General features: G+C 43.2%; 4 protein-coding genes across 4 annotated transcripts in view; 1 reads left to right on the top strand and 3 right to left on the bottom strand.

Annotated features, from left to right (window-relative positions):
* The window catches only part of T265_06250 (hypothetical protein), a gene marked incomplete at both ends in the record, with an annotated part of 3,302 nt that extends 3,023 nt beyond the window's left edge, over positions 1 to 279 (bottom strand). Inside the window, one exon of the mRNA XM_009171460.1 lies at positions 3 to 279. Within this exon, the coding sequence (XP_009169724.1) occupies positions 3 to 279 (277 nt within the window). The remainder of the gene's footprint in view (positions 1 to 2) is intronic.
* Positions 280 to 580: 301 nt separating this feature from the next.
* On the top strand, positions 581 to 1,991 carry T265_06249 (hypothetical protein; the record flags this gene model as incomplete). Its single annotated transcript, XM_009171459.1, has 2 exons — positions 581 to 589; positions 1,677 to 1,991. 2 exons carry the CDS (start codon positions 581 to 583, stop codon positions 1,989 to 1,991), a joined length of 324 nt encoding a protein of 107 aa, XP_009169723.1.
* A 4,209-nt stretch (positions 1,992 to 6,200) lies between these two features.
* T265_06248 (hypothetical protein) lies at positions 6,201 to 8,052 on the bottom strand (the record flags this gene model as incomplete). Its single annotated transcript, XM_009171458.1, has 8 exons — positions 6,201 to 6,329; positions 6,499 to 6,564; positions 6,603 to 6,668; positions 6,712 to 6,768; positions 6,810 to 7,322; positions 7,364 to 7,813; positions 7,853 to 7,950; positions 7,989 to 8,052. 8 exons carry the CDS (start codon positions 8,050 to 8,052, stop codon positions 6,201 to 6,203), a joined length of 1,443 nt encoding a protein of 480 aa, XP_009169722.1.
* A 1,698-nt stretch (positions 8,053 to 9,750) lies between these two features.
* On the bottom strand, positions 9,751 to 12,571 carry T265_13979 (hypothetical protein; the record flags this gene model as incomplete). Its single annotated transcript, XM_009171478.1, has 2 exons — positions 9,751 to 11,113; positions 12,411 to 12,571. Coding segments are annotated over 2 exons (1,476 nt in total), but the record flags the coding sequence as incomplete, so codon positions are not given.
* Between the last annotated feature and the right edge of the window lie 793 nt (positions 12,572 to 13,364).

Raw genomic sequence — 13,364 nt, 5'->3', positions numbered from 1 at the left:
ACCTATGGTGTCAGAGTGGTTTATCCCGTAATCTGAAGTGACGTGTGTATCAAGTGAAGGCTGTTGTGTTGTATGAATGACTGTGAGACTTGACCTGTTCAGGCAGCGGAACTGAAACGTCTCCAGGTGTTCGACAATCGTTCCCTCAGAACCATAGCTCGTGTGGGTTGGTGTCGGCGTATCCGTAACGAGGTGGTTAGAAAGCGCGTTTCCGGTTGTGCAACGTATACTTCCATTGAAGAATGTGTCCAGCACCAGAAGCTGCGTTGGTTGGGACATGTGTTGCGTATGCCTAACCGTCGTTTTCCGAAGAGAGTACTGTTTTCCATGCGCAACTCAGAGTGGCGGAAATAGAGAGGTGGCTCTAACCTTTGACATGGCAGAAGGGTATGAAAGAAATCATGAAATGTTTGGGCGCTGTCGGTTCTACTCCCGTTCCGGGATGGGGACACCATGATCCCCACTGCTCCTAGTTGAAGGCGCTGCAAGACATGGCTATCAATCGATGTCAGTGGCGTTCTTGTATTCATTTTCTATCCAGATTGCCTAAGTGAATGTCTGGAGGTGTAGGTACCTAGGAATGGTTGCAGTAAGTTAGAATTAAGTCCCTTCCCTGTCCACCTTTATTCTTTTATTCACAGTAAGGCTTTCAATTGAATCGTGGTTGTACGGCAGCTAAGCATCTGTGTTAAACATTGACGTCATGCTGTCGATGTTGGTGATGATCTTGCGATGTCTAAGAAACTATAGAAATTCCGGCTTTTTCGTCGCCCTTTCGGCTGGCATAACTCGGGCACATTGGTTGTCTGGAACGCTGTGTTCAGAATAGAAGCGTGTGCAGAATCGTCTGTTAGAATCTTATTCACTCATTGACGAGAATTTCTATACGGGAGCCTCAGTGCTGAGACTGGATTTATCACCATCATCACCACCACCCCGATCATCATCATCATCATCATCATCATCATCATCATTGTAATAATAATCTATATGAATACACCAACAGCAATAGTGGTGCCCACCTTCCAACTCCTAGTCCTTGCTTAATCAAATTTAGGGCCGTTGTAAATTCTTCTGGCAAACGACTTAGCGGCAACTCAAACCAAACTAGTTGCTTCTTCTAGCTATTGTGAACTATAATTAGCTCTGTGTAGCGAAAAACTTAAACTACAGGCTCCTTGTCCTAAGGATTATCGTGCGAGTTCACCTCTCAATCACATCTGGTCCCGGACAACCTAACAGTTTCTCAATCTTCGTGTCTCCCGCAGGATGCTACGCTCAGGACGGGTAGCACAGCTACACAGCCTGTATATTTCGATAACTTTGAGTTCAGTGACAGGACCACTGATTGTGCCATTCGCCCAGCATCTGCCAACAAATTCTTGGACTTTGGAGTATACAACCACTTCCCTGTTCAAAATAGATCACCTCGTTGAAGTGGATGTTCGCCTTCCTGGGTAGTGGCTCAGGATCGCACAATGGGTCTGGGAAGCTGTTGTCAATCCTACAGGGCGGCGGTCTGTTAGGGTATCTAAAGGATTCCAGTATAGCTTAACCAGACTGTTAGTTTACTGTTTCTATGTTGTGTATTGATCTACTGGAACATCGGATGCTCCAAACTCCATTGCAGACCACTCCAATGATTTGTGGTATATTTTGTATTTTTTCATTCTCAGGCTTTCCAGGAGGTGGATTTTCTCCTCACACCAGTTAGTCTTGGACCACCCACTTACCTGTCAGATTTCACCCAGCTAGATAACAGAACACGAACAACATTGGACGATGTCTGCACAGTCGGCGCAAATCTTGCTGGTATGCCTGCGCTTTCGTTACCCATCTGCCTGTCTCCGTCCACTGGCCTACCCCTGAGTCTTCAACTGATCGGTCCGGAATTAAGCGAACCACGGCTTCTGAGACTTGCAGCTTCCATCGAATCGCGTGCTGCTTTTCCCAAGCTAGTGAATGTTGTGAAACTGCTTGACTCTATATAGATTGGTAGAAAGTGCATTTGTACAGTGTAAATATAATTCCTGGTCTTCATTCTTTGTCGCATCGCTGTACCTCATCTTGTGTTCAGCCCCGTTCATCGGTAGTAGAGACATACACATTGGTCGCATGATACTCAAACTAGTGAACACAATGGGGTCCGTAGAAAAAAAACTTGACCAACCGGATGGATTTTTGTAGGGACATTTGCAGGCAGATTGCTGAAGAAAAACTCCGCCTCCGAACTGAACCAGTGAATGTGAACGAAAGAGATATGCAGGTTTACAATTCAACATTTTGCAATAATAACGCGCTGAAGTTTTGTGGTTTAGATCCGTTCATGGTTTTTTGCCCACTCCTGTTTGGGATTTCTTTGTTTCGGCGTTTTTTGTTGTCTTTTCACAGCGAAGTCATGATATAAAATACGGTCGTTTGTTAGAAACTTTCTAACTTCTCTGCTTACTAGGATATGGCACTGCCCACTCTGTACTGATGGGAGCTTCCAGTCGGAATGATTATGACAAGAGTATGGCTTTTTAACACCGGTATAACATCCCTACGCAACAGTTAATGATTTTGAAGAATACTTTGTTGAGAAGGGTGCAAAAAAGGAGGTGAATCAACTCGGTTCTAGTCTAGGACTTATTTTTACCTTCAACCTCCAGGTCGGACAAGCATGACAACATGCAGGTTGAGACTTCCCCCTGCGATTCCACTGCACAAAGAGATATTGGAAGTTAGCGAACTGTCAGATAATGACCTAATGAATCGTGTTGCAGTTCAGATTTCTCGTGCGGTTTGCTGTAAGCTTCCCAAAGACACCGAACGGGCTCTTCAAGTTACGGTGAAGTCATAGTGATCATTCCTCTGACGAATTTGGCAACTATTGGTCCGCTTCATCTATATGGAAGCTAAATCGCGTTCGAGGCTTTGTGTCTGCTCGACCTTGCTATGTATTCTCATTCTATTGCGTGATGATATATGTTCAGGCAATGATGTCAACGTTGCTGATCTCGTCGTATGTGCAAAATCGTCCCTCTGTTCAGAACATTAGTACGTATATCCGAACAAGACAAGAAGGGGATGAAGTGATGTTTTGTCAGCTATGATCTACCCGAAGTCGGAGATGGATTTTCTATAAGCTTGGTAGGATTTTGTTAGTTCAACAAAATTGGCATATCTGGTATATACCATGTGATCCATGTACTCTAGGACAAGGAAATCCACTTAGAGTAAAACCATTGCATCGGCTCTCTAATTTTCAAACTTCGCCGTATCTTTTACTTTACTTTTGACATCGTAATAAATGTTGACTTTCCTGTTGCTATTTGGGTTGACCGCCCGTGCTAGACAGTTGCAGAAAATGAGTCGTGCTTTGGTGGTATGGGGGGTGTGAACGGTTTCATCGTTAATACGCCACTGCTTATCCAATATGATCGAAGAAGCCAAACGAATTCGGTTGTATTAGATAGCTGGTCGAATTATGAAAGGTCTTATGGCCTAACACTTATGAGTGCCGTGCGAAGCTGCATTGACGTATCATAATTGAGTCGTCGGAGTGCATATACCTCATTTCAGTCATGATCAAGCGGTCAACTTCGGCGGAGTACCGAAATGCATAAGGCTAGTATACTGAAAATTGATTCCTCTGCGCCGAGGACTCAGGTTATGAACAGATTGATGCTTTGAAACCGGGTGGCTCCTGGGGTCCACTACTACCTGATATGCTCATAACAACATGGAATCAGAGACAATGCAATATACTGGTGAACTTCAGTTGTGAAAAAGTGACTAAAGTGGCACGCTTGTTGTGGCCCTGGAACAGCTGAAGTTGTATAAAAACCTTTTCCGTCGACGGTTCGCTCCACCTAGACCGCAGCTTACCTCACGAATCTAACGACAATAACCCTGCCCCCTATTTGGATATCAGTAGTCAGACGACCCGATAATACAACAAGCTGTTTGGTTTATCATAAACCAACTTATACTACTGTCGATGACTATAGCTGTCAGAAATTTGGTTTCTGTGCTAACCTCCATCAATCAGCGCTATGCATCACCGGGCACGTGATATGCTGGACAGCGAACCACGGTTTCTTATGTGCACTGTAGAAAGTCATGCTCCGGCTGGTTCATCTTGCGTCAGTCAGACTCGGGATTGGGAGAGTGTAATATCAGACACCACAATGCGGAACATCTTGCACTACTCCATTTCTGTGGTATGTTAACACCTAGAGAGCGATCGTCATCCACGCCAATGCACCGGCAATAAATCCTGAAGTTCAACCGCTCACAGTCGACTCCCACATCGGGACATTTGGCAGTTTACTCGTTCTGTCTCCCTGTGATGCGCAGTTGGATGCTATTTCACTGCGCTACCGTATTTGTCTGGGCTGTGTAGCTAATGATATCACTGCTTCATCCTCCCAGTATTTGACTGGTAGCTGAAACAGCCTCTTCACTATCACGTAGTAACCGAAAAGAATGATATGTTTATATGGTGGGATTTGAGGGACAAACGTCAGAATAACTAAACGAGAACTTTGCGAAATCATTTACCAGCGTCGCATAACCTGTAATGTGTTGGCTTTCACACTTGGTCTAGACTTGCCTTGGTAGCATTTCGCACTTTACCAACATACAACATGATATTTGGGGGGTTCGGCGCACTGCGAATCGAAATCGATCATTAAAAACTGACCTGCGAAAAACTAACATACGTAGAAACAAAATTTGTATTCTGTGGAAGTGGAATGGCAGAATTCAATAAAACCGATCGGCCCAGATAGCCTTCCGCTCACCGTAGTTATTTCGCAAGCCAAACCGTATATTTTTAGACTCGTCAACAAACCTAGGCGTAACATCCAGGTTACGATTACGGAGTGTCATGGTCGTGTATTGAACATACGATCAATTTCTAGCTGGACTTACTCGAACTACCCGAGAAAGTTGACCATTTGCAACGTATCAGAATTTGGACGAACTGGTACGTCGGAATATGAATTTCCAGAACTAATGTGAATATGGCGTGGAAGGTTGAGACACGGTATGCTTCCAGACTTTGTGGGCTAATCTTTCGATGATCACCATTCTGTTACTTCGGTGGGAACTATCATTCTAGAATCTCTCGAACAGTTCGGTTTCTTTACATATATCTCCTTTTCATTATGGGGCTTTGTATAGAAGTGATGATCTACGTCAGTGTTGCTATCGATGGCGATGGTGTTTGCGATATGTGAATGGTCGTTGGTGTGTTCTTTAGGACGTATAGCTTCGGAATTCTGAGTGTCCGCCGCAATTAACTTCGTTGAAGTCGTAAGAACACGGTGCTACAGTCACCAGTATTCACATCAGTTCCCCACTGAATACGAAACAGAATGCGGCAGATATTAGTATCAAAATTCCACCTAGAATTCGAAGGTAACCCCGAGGAACGTGTTGTGATTCGCAGACTTCTTAGGATGCGCATTCGGCTGTGGTCCTTCGATGGGTTTTAATTTCTCAACTTAGGACGCTTTGTTTATTATTGGACTTGGCTTGATTGTACATGGAAGTCACAGAAGCAGGTAAATGAATAAAAGTCCCTACGTAGTGTGGTGTACCAGTCACAATTTATGTGACACCATAACCGCACTCCTGATATCGCAACAAACCCCTGGAAAGCATGTCCTTTGATAAGCCTTACCAATGCCTTGTTTATCCTGTTTTCCTTCGGGCTGGTTGTCGTAAGTACATCTATGGCGCTCCAGAATATTGCTGGTTAATTCTTTCGATTACCTATCACTTCTACATGTGGCACCGTACACCACAGCAATTATCGTCACAACAGATTATAAGCCGGAGCATACCACAAAGGCTATCGCACAGCCTCTACTTGGTGCGGGCTTTATTAACATTGAATTGCACCGGGCGAATGCTGCTAAAAAATGCATTACTTCACAGCTGATCTCTCATTTGAAATAAATAAATAAACCGTATGGTGGAACTTGCTGTTTTCCATTTTACGGCCCAGTGTGTCATAAGTGTTTTTTCACATACCTCCTGTTAAAGCTAGTGTGCTGTATGGATTAACTTCAAACAGGATTTTATTTCCCCTAATGTGATCTTGATTGATTGCCCCGTGAGGATCAATTTTGGCTTCAATCGAGTGACGAGGGAAAAGACGAATTTAAACAGAGAATGTAGAATTCTCTTTAACAGTTAGTAGATTAATATCACAGCCAAAATTTGTTGAACCGTTGACAACGCGAAGCGAGCGCTTGTTCACCCTCGACACGACATAGTCCGTTCGCAAACGGGGTAGAGGTTGTCTCGGGAAACGGTTGTTTAACCAACATGTACATCTGAAGGTATCGTGCAACAGAACAAACTGTCAGATGATTGAACGATGGAAATCAGCAACCAGATCGGATAGAGTGTGAAATTTACACTTTCTTTCAAGCATTCGTTTGAATCTCTTTTGAGGAGTCCTAAGTTGAGGTTCATTAACGAGCGGAGCACGGTTTACACTACCTCAGAACTCAAGGTGGTATCCACCAGTTTCTTCTCATCGGTTATTTCGATCGTACTTTCGATTTTCTATGTAATTTTACTCAATCAAACTGTAATAAGCCAACCTTTGTCACAGGTTCAGAAGTAGTTACGGTATCCTCTGCCGTGTCTCCACTGGCTTCGACTTTGGGCTAGATGTGAATTGACTGCAACTTTACACTAATGGATACATACCCCTGATATCGGCTTATCCGTCATCTTCATTTCTTGTTTCGCGAGAATTAATTGTTCCTACAATGTTCAATGTCATGACTGACAAAAACCGAACTTACGTTTCCTTCCTCATTGGGTTTGTTTTGTGCAGTTTCATTATTCTCCTGTTCAACTTTCTCGTCAGTTATTGGTACTTTCACAGCATTCTGCGCTGTGGACTGCTCCGTGTCAGCATTGACGGAAGGTTCTGATGTGCCCTGTACTGTCGATGGCTTGTGGTCCTTTCCTTTCGGCAGACTACTAAACCCATAGGAATATGCACCTCTTCCACGACCGACGTTCGTTGCCACTCTTCCACGGAAGCTTTTCATTGAGCGAAATCCGGATACTGGTTCATAAGGGACTGCTAAAACTGGTGGATCGCGGCGATCAGTAGCGTAAGCCAACACTGGGTAACGGGAACTTCCACCGTTTGGTTGTCCAGAGAAAGCACCTGGCCGAAGCACATTCATACTGGGGCAGTTACCCGACTGCTCGTATGCGGTAGCAAATCGGCGTCGAAGTAGATTTGCTCCGCGGCGGTAGCCGAAAATTATTGGAGGACCGAAATAGGCTCCACGATAATTCATCACCTAGGGAGATTGACATTATTCCGAAACTGATAGATATGTACCTGTCGCATGTTAAGTGGGCGTCTAGGAAAGAACATATTTTGATGGGGTAGCAGTGGCATCATTGGAGGTTGATGTGGAAAGAACTGATTTCTTGACATTCGAGGACCATTCAGTGAATATCTGTCAGTTTCCACCGCCATTTCATCATATCGTGAGGCGACCCGGGAATCACTTGAAGATGACCTTGTGAATATTGGTGCCTGGTTTCGTGCTAAACTAAGATTTGGTCTTCCACATATTAATTGGCAAGGTCTCCATCGGCCGAAGGAGCGAGAACGATAGCGACGCTTATCGGCTGCGTACTTACTCCCTTGGACAGGTACACCGTGTGGCCCGGTGACATTCGTAGCCTCAAGTCCTTTGTCACCTTGTACTACATCGAATTCAACCTCTTCACCATCACCAACAGATCGTTGCCACTTGTGAGGATTGTTTTTGAGGATTGCACTCTATCGGTTAGTGACGCACCATTGTGTCAGAAAACCTACTTGATGCACAAATATATCCTCTTTCGTGTCAGTACGATTGATAAACCCATATCCACTTTTTACGTTGAACCACTTAACTACCCCGGTTATGCGGGTTGCTACGGTACTTATAACTTAAATGTAACGGGATACTCACCAACTACCTTCTTTTCCATTCGAGTTCCGTCATTTTTAAGCATAACTTCGGAATCAGATGTCATGTGGGAGCAAATCACACCGACTTCGTTGGACTGTCTGATGTTTCAGTCCGTCTGAGATACTATGACAGTCTGGAACTTAAATTCCGATCGATGGCGTAGTTCGACTAGGCGATCGATAGCCAGGTTTCAGTTCATTCTGTTAGCCAATTAGCTTGGTATAGCACTTGATGGTATCATTACTTAAACTTCCCACGATATATCTATCATTTCACATTCTTACCAATACAAGCTGTAAGTTTTGGCATGTAATAACACAGGTACCCATCTGCACGTTCTAAGTATATCCAATATAGATGGATAGTTTCACTTGAATGTTAATTATCTTAGGAGAGAAAGGGAAAACTACACACGACATGGCTATTCCCCAGCGCACACCAAATTTGAACTGGAACGTGTTACTGAAAAATGGCAGCCCAATGGGTTTCTCCAGTAAACACAACACTTGTTTTAGGTATTCGCGTGTTATGGTATAACCCAGTGGAAGAAAATGAGGGTGCCACAACAAGATATACATGCTGTTTCTAATGAAGAGTGTGAGACGGTAATACCGCAAAGACTGCATGATGTTTAATCTCGCTTATAACTTTCAGCAAACATTTGGGTTATGAGGTTTTCAAGTCGACGCATTTCCTCGAGACACTTTTATGAATATGTGGGGTGGATCTTCATTTGTTCTGTATCACCGTGGTATTGCGTCATTTTCCAAGGCATTTTCCCTCATTTTCCAAGTTTCGTTTTTAAACAAACGGATCGTTTTTTCCTAGCCCAGAGTTAAAGTTTCCTGTCAGTGGACAATCTACAATTTCAATAAAAAACGTCGTTGCGGGAATTCGGAGTCTTACTCTCGAATATGGATGCAATGTTTCTGTCATTCTGATAAGTAAATTTACAACAGTCATCCTATTATTAGTTCTAATACCGCTGAGCATGGAAAAGCCAGACGTGATCCGAAATACAATTTTGTATGTCTGCGAACATACATATGAATACAAAATATCAGTGAATTTCAGTGAATAGGAAAATATATATGTGCATAAATAGCTTACCGGTTTCTCGTCAAAAGGCGACTGAATATTACACGAGCTGAGAGCAGCAATAATTCAAGACGCGACATTAACTTTCGAACGTGGAGAAATGATATTTACATGCGTCGGGATGGAACGGAGGACTTGGTCACCAAAGGGATGACAAACTGCAGCTGCCGGGTTTTTCGACAGTTCGCAAATCAGTTTGTTTTTCCGAAATGATAACCAGAATGGATTGTAAGGTCCACTTGCATTTTGGATTCTGTTTGCCAATTCATTAGTTATGCCGTCTATATCAAATACTTTCGCATGCGGTTGAAACATCATCGTTTCGTATAAGAGCGCAAAAGAAATTCATTGTTTTGGTTCACCACAGTCGACAGTGATCAAGGAAATCTTCGACAAGATTTAAAGAAAAAAGTAGAAAAATGCCTTGTTGCTGTTGTGAAATGTGGTCTCCACCCTCTCTGTCTTGGTTTAGTGACGAACGGAAAATATTCGCGAGAGAGTGGAGTAGGACAGAACGCATAGAGTAAGTAAGATCAAATTGTTACGGTTGAACGGCATACAAATCTCATTTAACTAGGTATGTTTTCTAATCACGCCGAACCATAGAAAAATATACATCTGACAGGTAGTTTAGTGGTATTCTTTGGTTTTTCCACATGTAACTAGGTTTCAGGATGGGTTTTGTAAAGATGAATGGCATTACTCCGGGGGTGATTTGTATGCCATGAAAGTTGATGTCGTGAGGGATGACTATGCACACATGAGCTGGGCGATTCACGTTCCCGTTGCTCTTGCCATTCTTGCAGAAATTCTTTTGCACAGTATAACTCGTTTGGAAGCTGGAGTATTTCCGCACGTAGGTCGTCCGTTCTGATCAAGGAAGACTCATATTTCTTACCTGTACGCTGCTGAATCAGGGGCCAGAACCGGAGTTCCTCATACTTCAGAAGTACAGAGCGTTCAACAACCCTCTCCAATTGTGTTTTGCTCCGCAGCATTTGTGCTAATTTTCGTTTCGTAGTGTCGTCACTAAAGTAGTACATCTTGCCTTGAGAAACATAACGATTCAATATAAACGAAGCCTGACGTAGTTGCGCCACAGAAGGAATCGAGAGATTTAAATAGCTGAATAACGTTGTCAACCGTGGACGGGCAATCCAGTTCCTTCTTTGGGCTACAGTCCAGGACGCCAAATGATATAAGTTGAAGAGCATTCCACGGTAGACACTGGCGAATTCCTGTTTTTCCAAGATCGTTGCTTTTGCCAAATCACCCTTATTGCTAACCTTTAAATAAGGGTTCTGAAAACTGAGGGAACACGGATATGCTACTTTCGGCTGCGCAATCACCTGGCGCTGTACTTTATGTTGCCAGCGATAATAAGTGAGCAGCAGCCACTCGTCTAAAAGCCTTGCCATCGGTTTGCTCTTAAATGGGGAGGGGTTTGTTTTCAGTCTTGCTTGTAGCTTGGACAGAGATACGTAAAGCTCATTGAGGACAAATATACTCGCAGAGATTTCATGTTTCACAATATCCCGTAGCTTCAGTTCAATTTTTTTGCAATACATTTGTTGACTTTCGCGGTATAACGAGTCGATATCTTGGGGCAAAATTTCTAGTGAATAGACTTCGCGCTCACCCACTCTCATGGATGTCCGTTCATCCATTTCTTTTTCTGGTTTTGTGTCGCTCAGTAAAGGGAAACTGTAGGGGTAGGTCATGGAATTACTCATATTATTTCTGACTTCGGTGACGTTGCTGACCATATCACGCTGAAGCTTAATGTATTTTTCCACGCGCACTTCCCACGTTGCCTCTGGTTGCCACAGTCTGTACGACCAGCCGGAAGCTATAGAAGCTGTTGGGTCCGCACTTAACGTTGCGATTAGATTATTGGCAGGCATCCGAGTATCAGATCCATCATCCGGTATATCTTCATCCTCGAAAACACGTTGAAAACCGAGACCGTACCGTGAGCTTCGCATTCGCCATTCACAGTTGTCGGAAACGGTATCGTCGATGAGCCGCTGTTAATGTCAAAGCGAAAACAAGAGCGTCAATTTGTCGGTGGAATTTCCAGATAAAAACATCGGCCTAACATTCAAAATGGGCTTGGGACTAAGCGAACAGAGGTTAGGTTTCATTTTTAGCCGTATTAGCTAACGAATGCGTAATTAGTCTTTTGAGCCTGTTGGTAGTTTTGTCTCGGTCCAATGGGCAATCTTTACCTGCATTTTCTATACCATAGCTATAGTGCTCACGTGCAGACGAGTAAACCACTGTAGTTTGTCACACATCAAAAAGTGAGCAATTTGTGGACTGCCCCATTCAGAGTTATGCCTGTTTTTTGCTGTGACCCGTCTCGTAGGATGAGATCCTTTTGAGGACACAACATATCTGCCAAGCAATGTGGATGGGGTTCGCTACGGAGTAACATATAGAGATATAGGCACCTTAGGATGCTTTGGGTAACACACCACGCCATTCATTTCCAGTCTACTTCTGTTAATTATACCGTAGATTTTTTGAGAGATTATGTTTGGTTGTGTAACACTGAAATGTCTATACCGATGGTTTCGTTTCTACCTGGGATGAATATGACGGAGACGAAGAGACGATGATTTTTTGCTGAAAACGATGCTTTTTACGAAGAAAGCAGTGGGCTTACTGATGGTTAGGAAAATGATACGATGTTTTCAAACACGAATTAGTCTATGACACCAATCTGGGTCATGCGAATACATAGCATTTAGCTCCAGAAGTAAGAAATTTTCATCCTCCTGTCAAGAACAGCAACTGGATTTCATACCTAGGTTTGAAAATGGTTGTAGCATTTATCCTACGTCCCGTATGCAAAAAACTAACTGCTAACAGTATTATAAGCAGAATTTTATTCACTAGTAACACCAGACGTAAGACATTGTCAAAGTAATTTCCTTAAAAAGTTAACGGCAGAAGCGGTGGAATCTTCACTTATGGGACTGCTCTTTAGCCGCAATCTGAGGGAGTCCTAGTGGATATCCAACTACTAGAAAGCACTCACTCGTGACAATGCGTATTTCTTTGACTTTATTGGCTTTATTTTGTAAATGGTCTGCCATTCTGAGGTGGTTATTTTTTAACATCACTCACGAAGCTCTCTGGGTTTCTATGTTAGTTGGACGGAAAGCACATGCAGTTGGGTAGCGCTATGTCAAGGTAATCCATGCAATCTGCAGTTATTCCAATGGTCTGTGTCAAGAAGACGTACACTCTACAGCAAAGGATTTGAGGTATTCAAAACCAGACGGAAGAGACTGATCAGAACATTGTGGCTGACCTTACCTCGGTTATGACTTGGCCACCTTGATTCATACAAATGCAAACGTTTGTTCCAAATCGCCTAAGTATTATCCTTGAATTGTCCTTTGGCTTTAAACGCTCAAGCAGTTCCTTCATTTTCAAGCCTTCCTGACGTTCCACAATGACCGATATGCTCAGAAAACCTGAAAGTGAAAATAAATTGCTTAAATCAGTGGAAGACTACTGTGTGGTTAGAATAAAAAAACGGGCTCTGATAGCATCAGTTTAGAATGTGCGACACAAAACCATCTGGATGTGTTTCCTCTGAATCAACTAGAAGTGGACCATTCAGTTCCATTCAGTGACCATTCAGGTTGGTGCAGATGTGTTCGAAGGATAATTTTTCCTCTGTCTTACTCCCCTTTCCAAAGGGATCGCAACAGATCGTCGTTGATGAAACCGGTGTTTTCGTCTGCAGAGCAGTGAATTCCTTCTCAGAAGTCTTTTCTTTGTGTTAATTTTTTTGACAAACGGATATTACTAGCAAGTGGAAGCAAAATTTCAATCTAGAACCAAACGGAAAAGTCGGGTGCTTTTGAGCCCACTGATTGATGAGGGCCTTCAGGGCCATATTTAGCACAAGGGTCACTGGGACGAAACAACACCGATATGACTAAACCAAAAGATGTTTGGCATTATTTTGGCATATTTATTGCTCCAGTATCAGAGTTGCAAACAACAGAGAATCTGTGGATCTGAGAAGGTAGTGAGGAACACAACAGGTTACATTCTGCAATAACCAGAAGAGGTTGAGTCGTTGAGTCGTTGAGTCACCAGCTAGTAGTAAAACAGCGGCTGAACGTCTCCAATGGTTTATGAGGCTAAATAAGTGGACTTGTCTCAATCCACTGGTTGAATTTTTCTTTGCATGCCAATTAAAACTGATCTAGCTCAAGGATACCTTATTGACACTAATCTTCCCGAGTGATGTTTTCC

The sequence above is a fragment of the Opisthorchis viverrini genome (assembly GCF_000715545.1).
Source record: "Opisthorchis viverrini unplaced genomic scaffold opera_v5_129, whole genome shotgun sequence".
Classification (NCBI taxonomy): domain Eukaryota; kingdom Metazoa; phylum Platyhelminthes; class Trematoda; order Opisthorchiida; family Opisthorchiidae; genus Opisthorchis; species Opisthorchis viverrini.
This window is presented reverse-complemented; position numbering and strand designations above follow the sequence as displayed.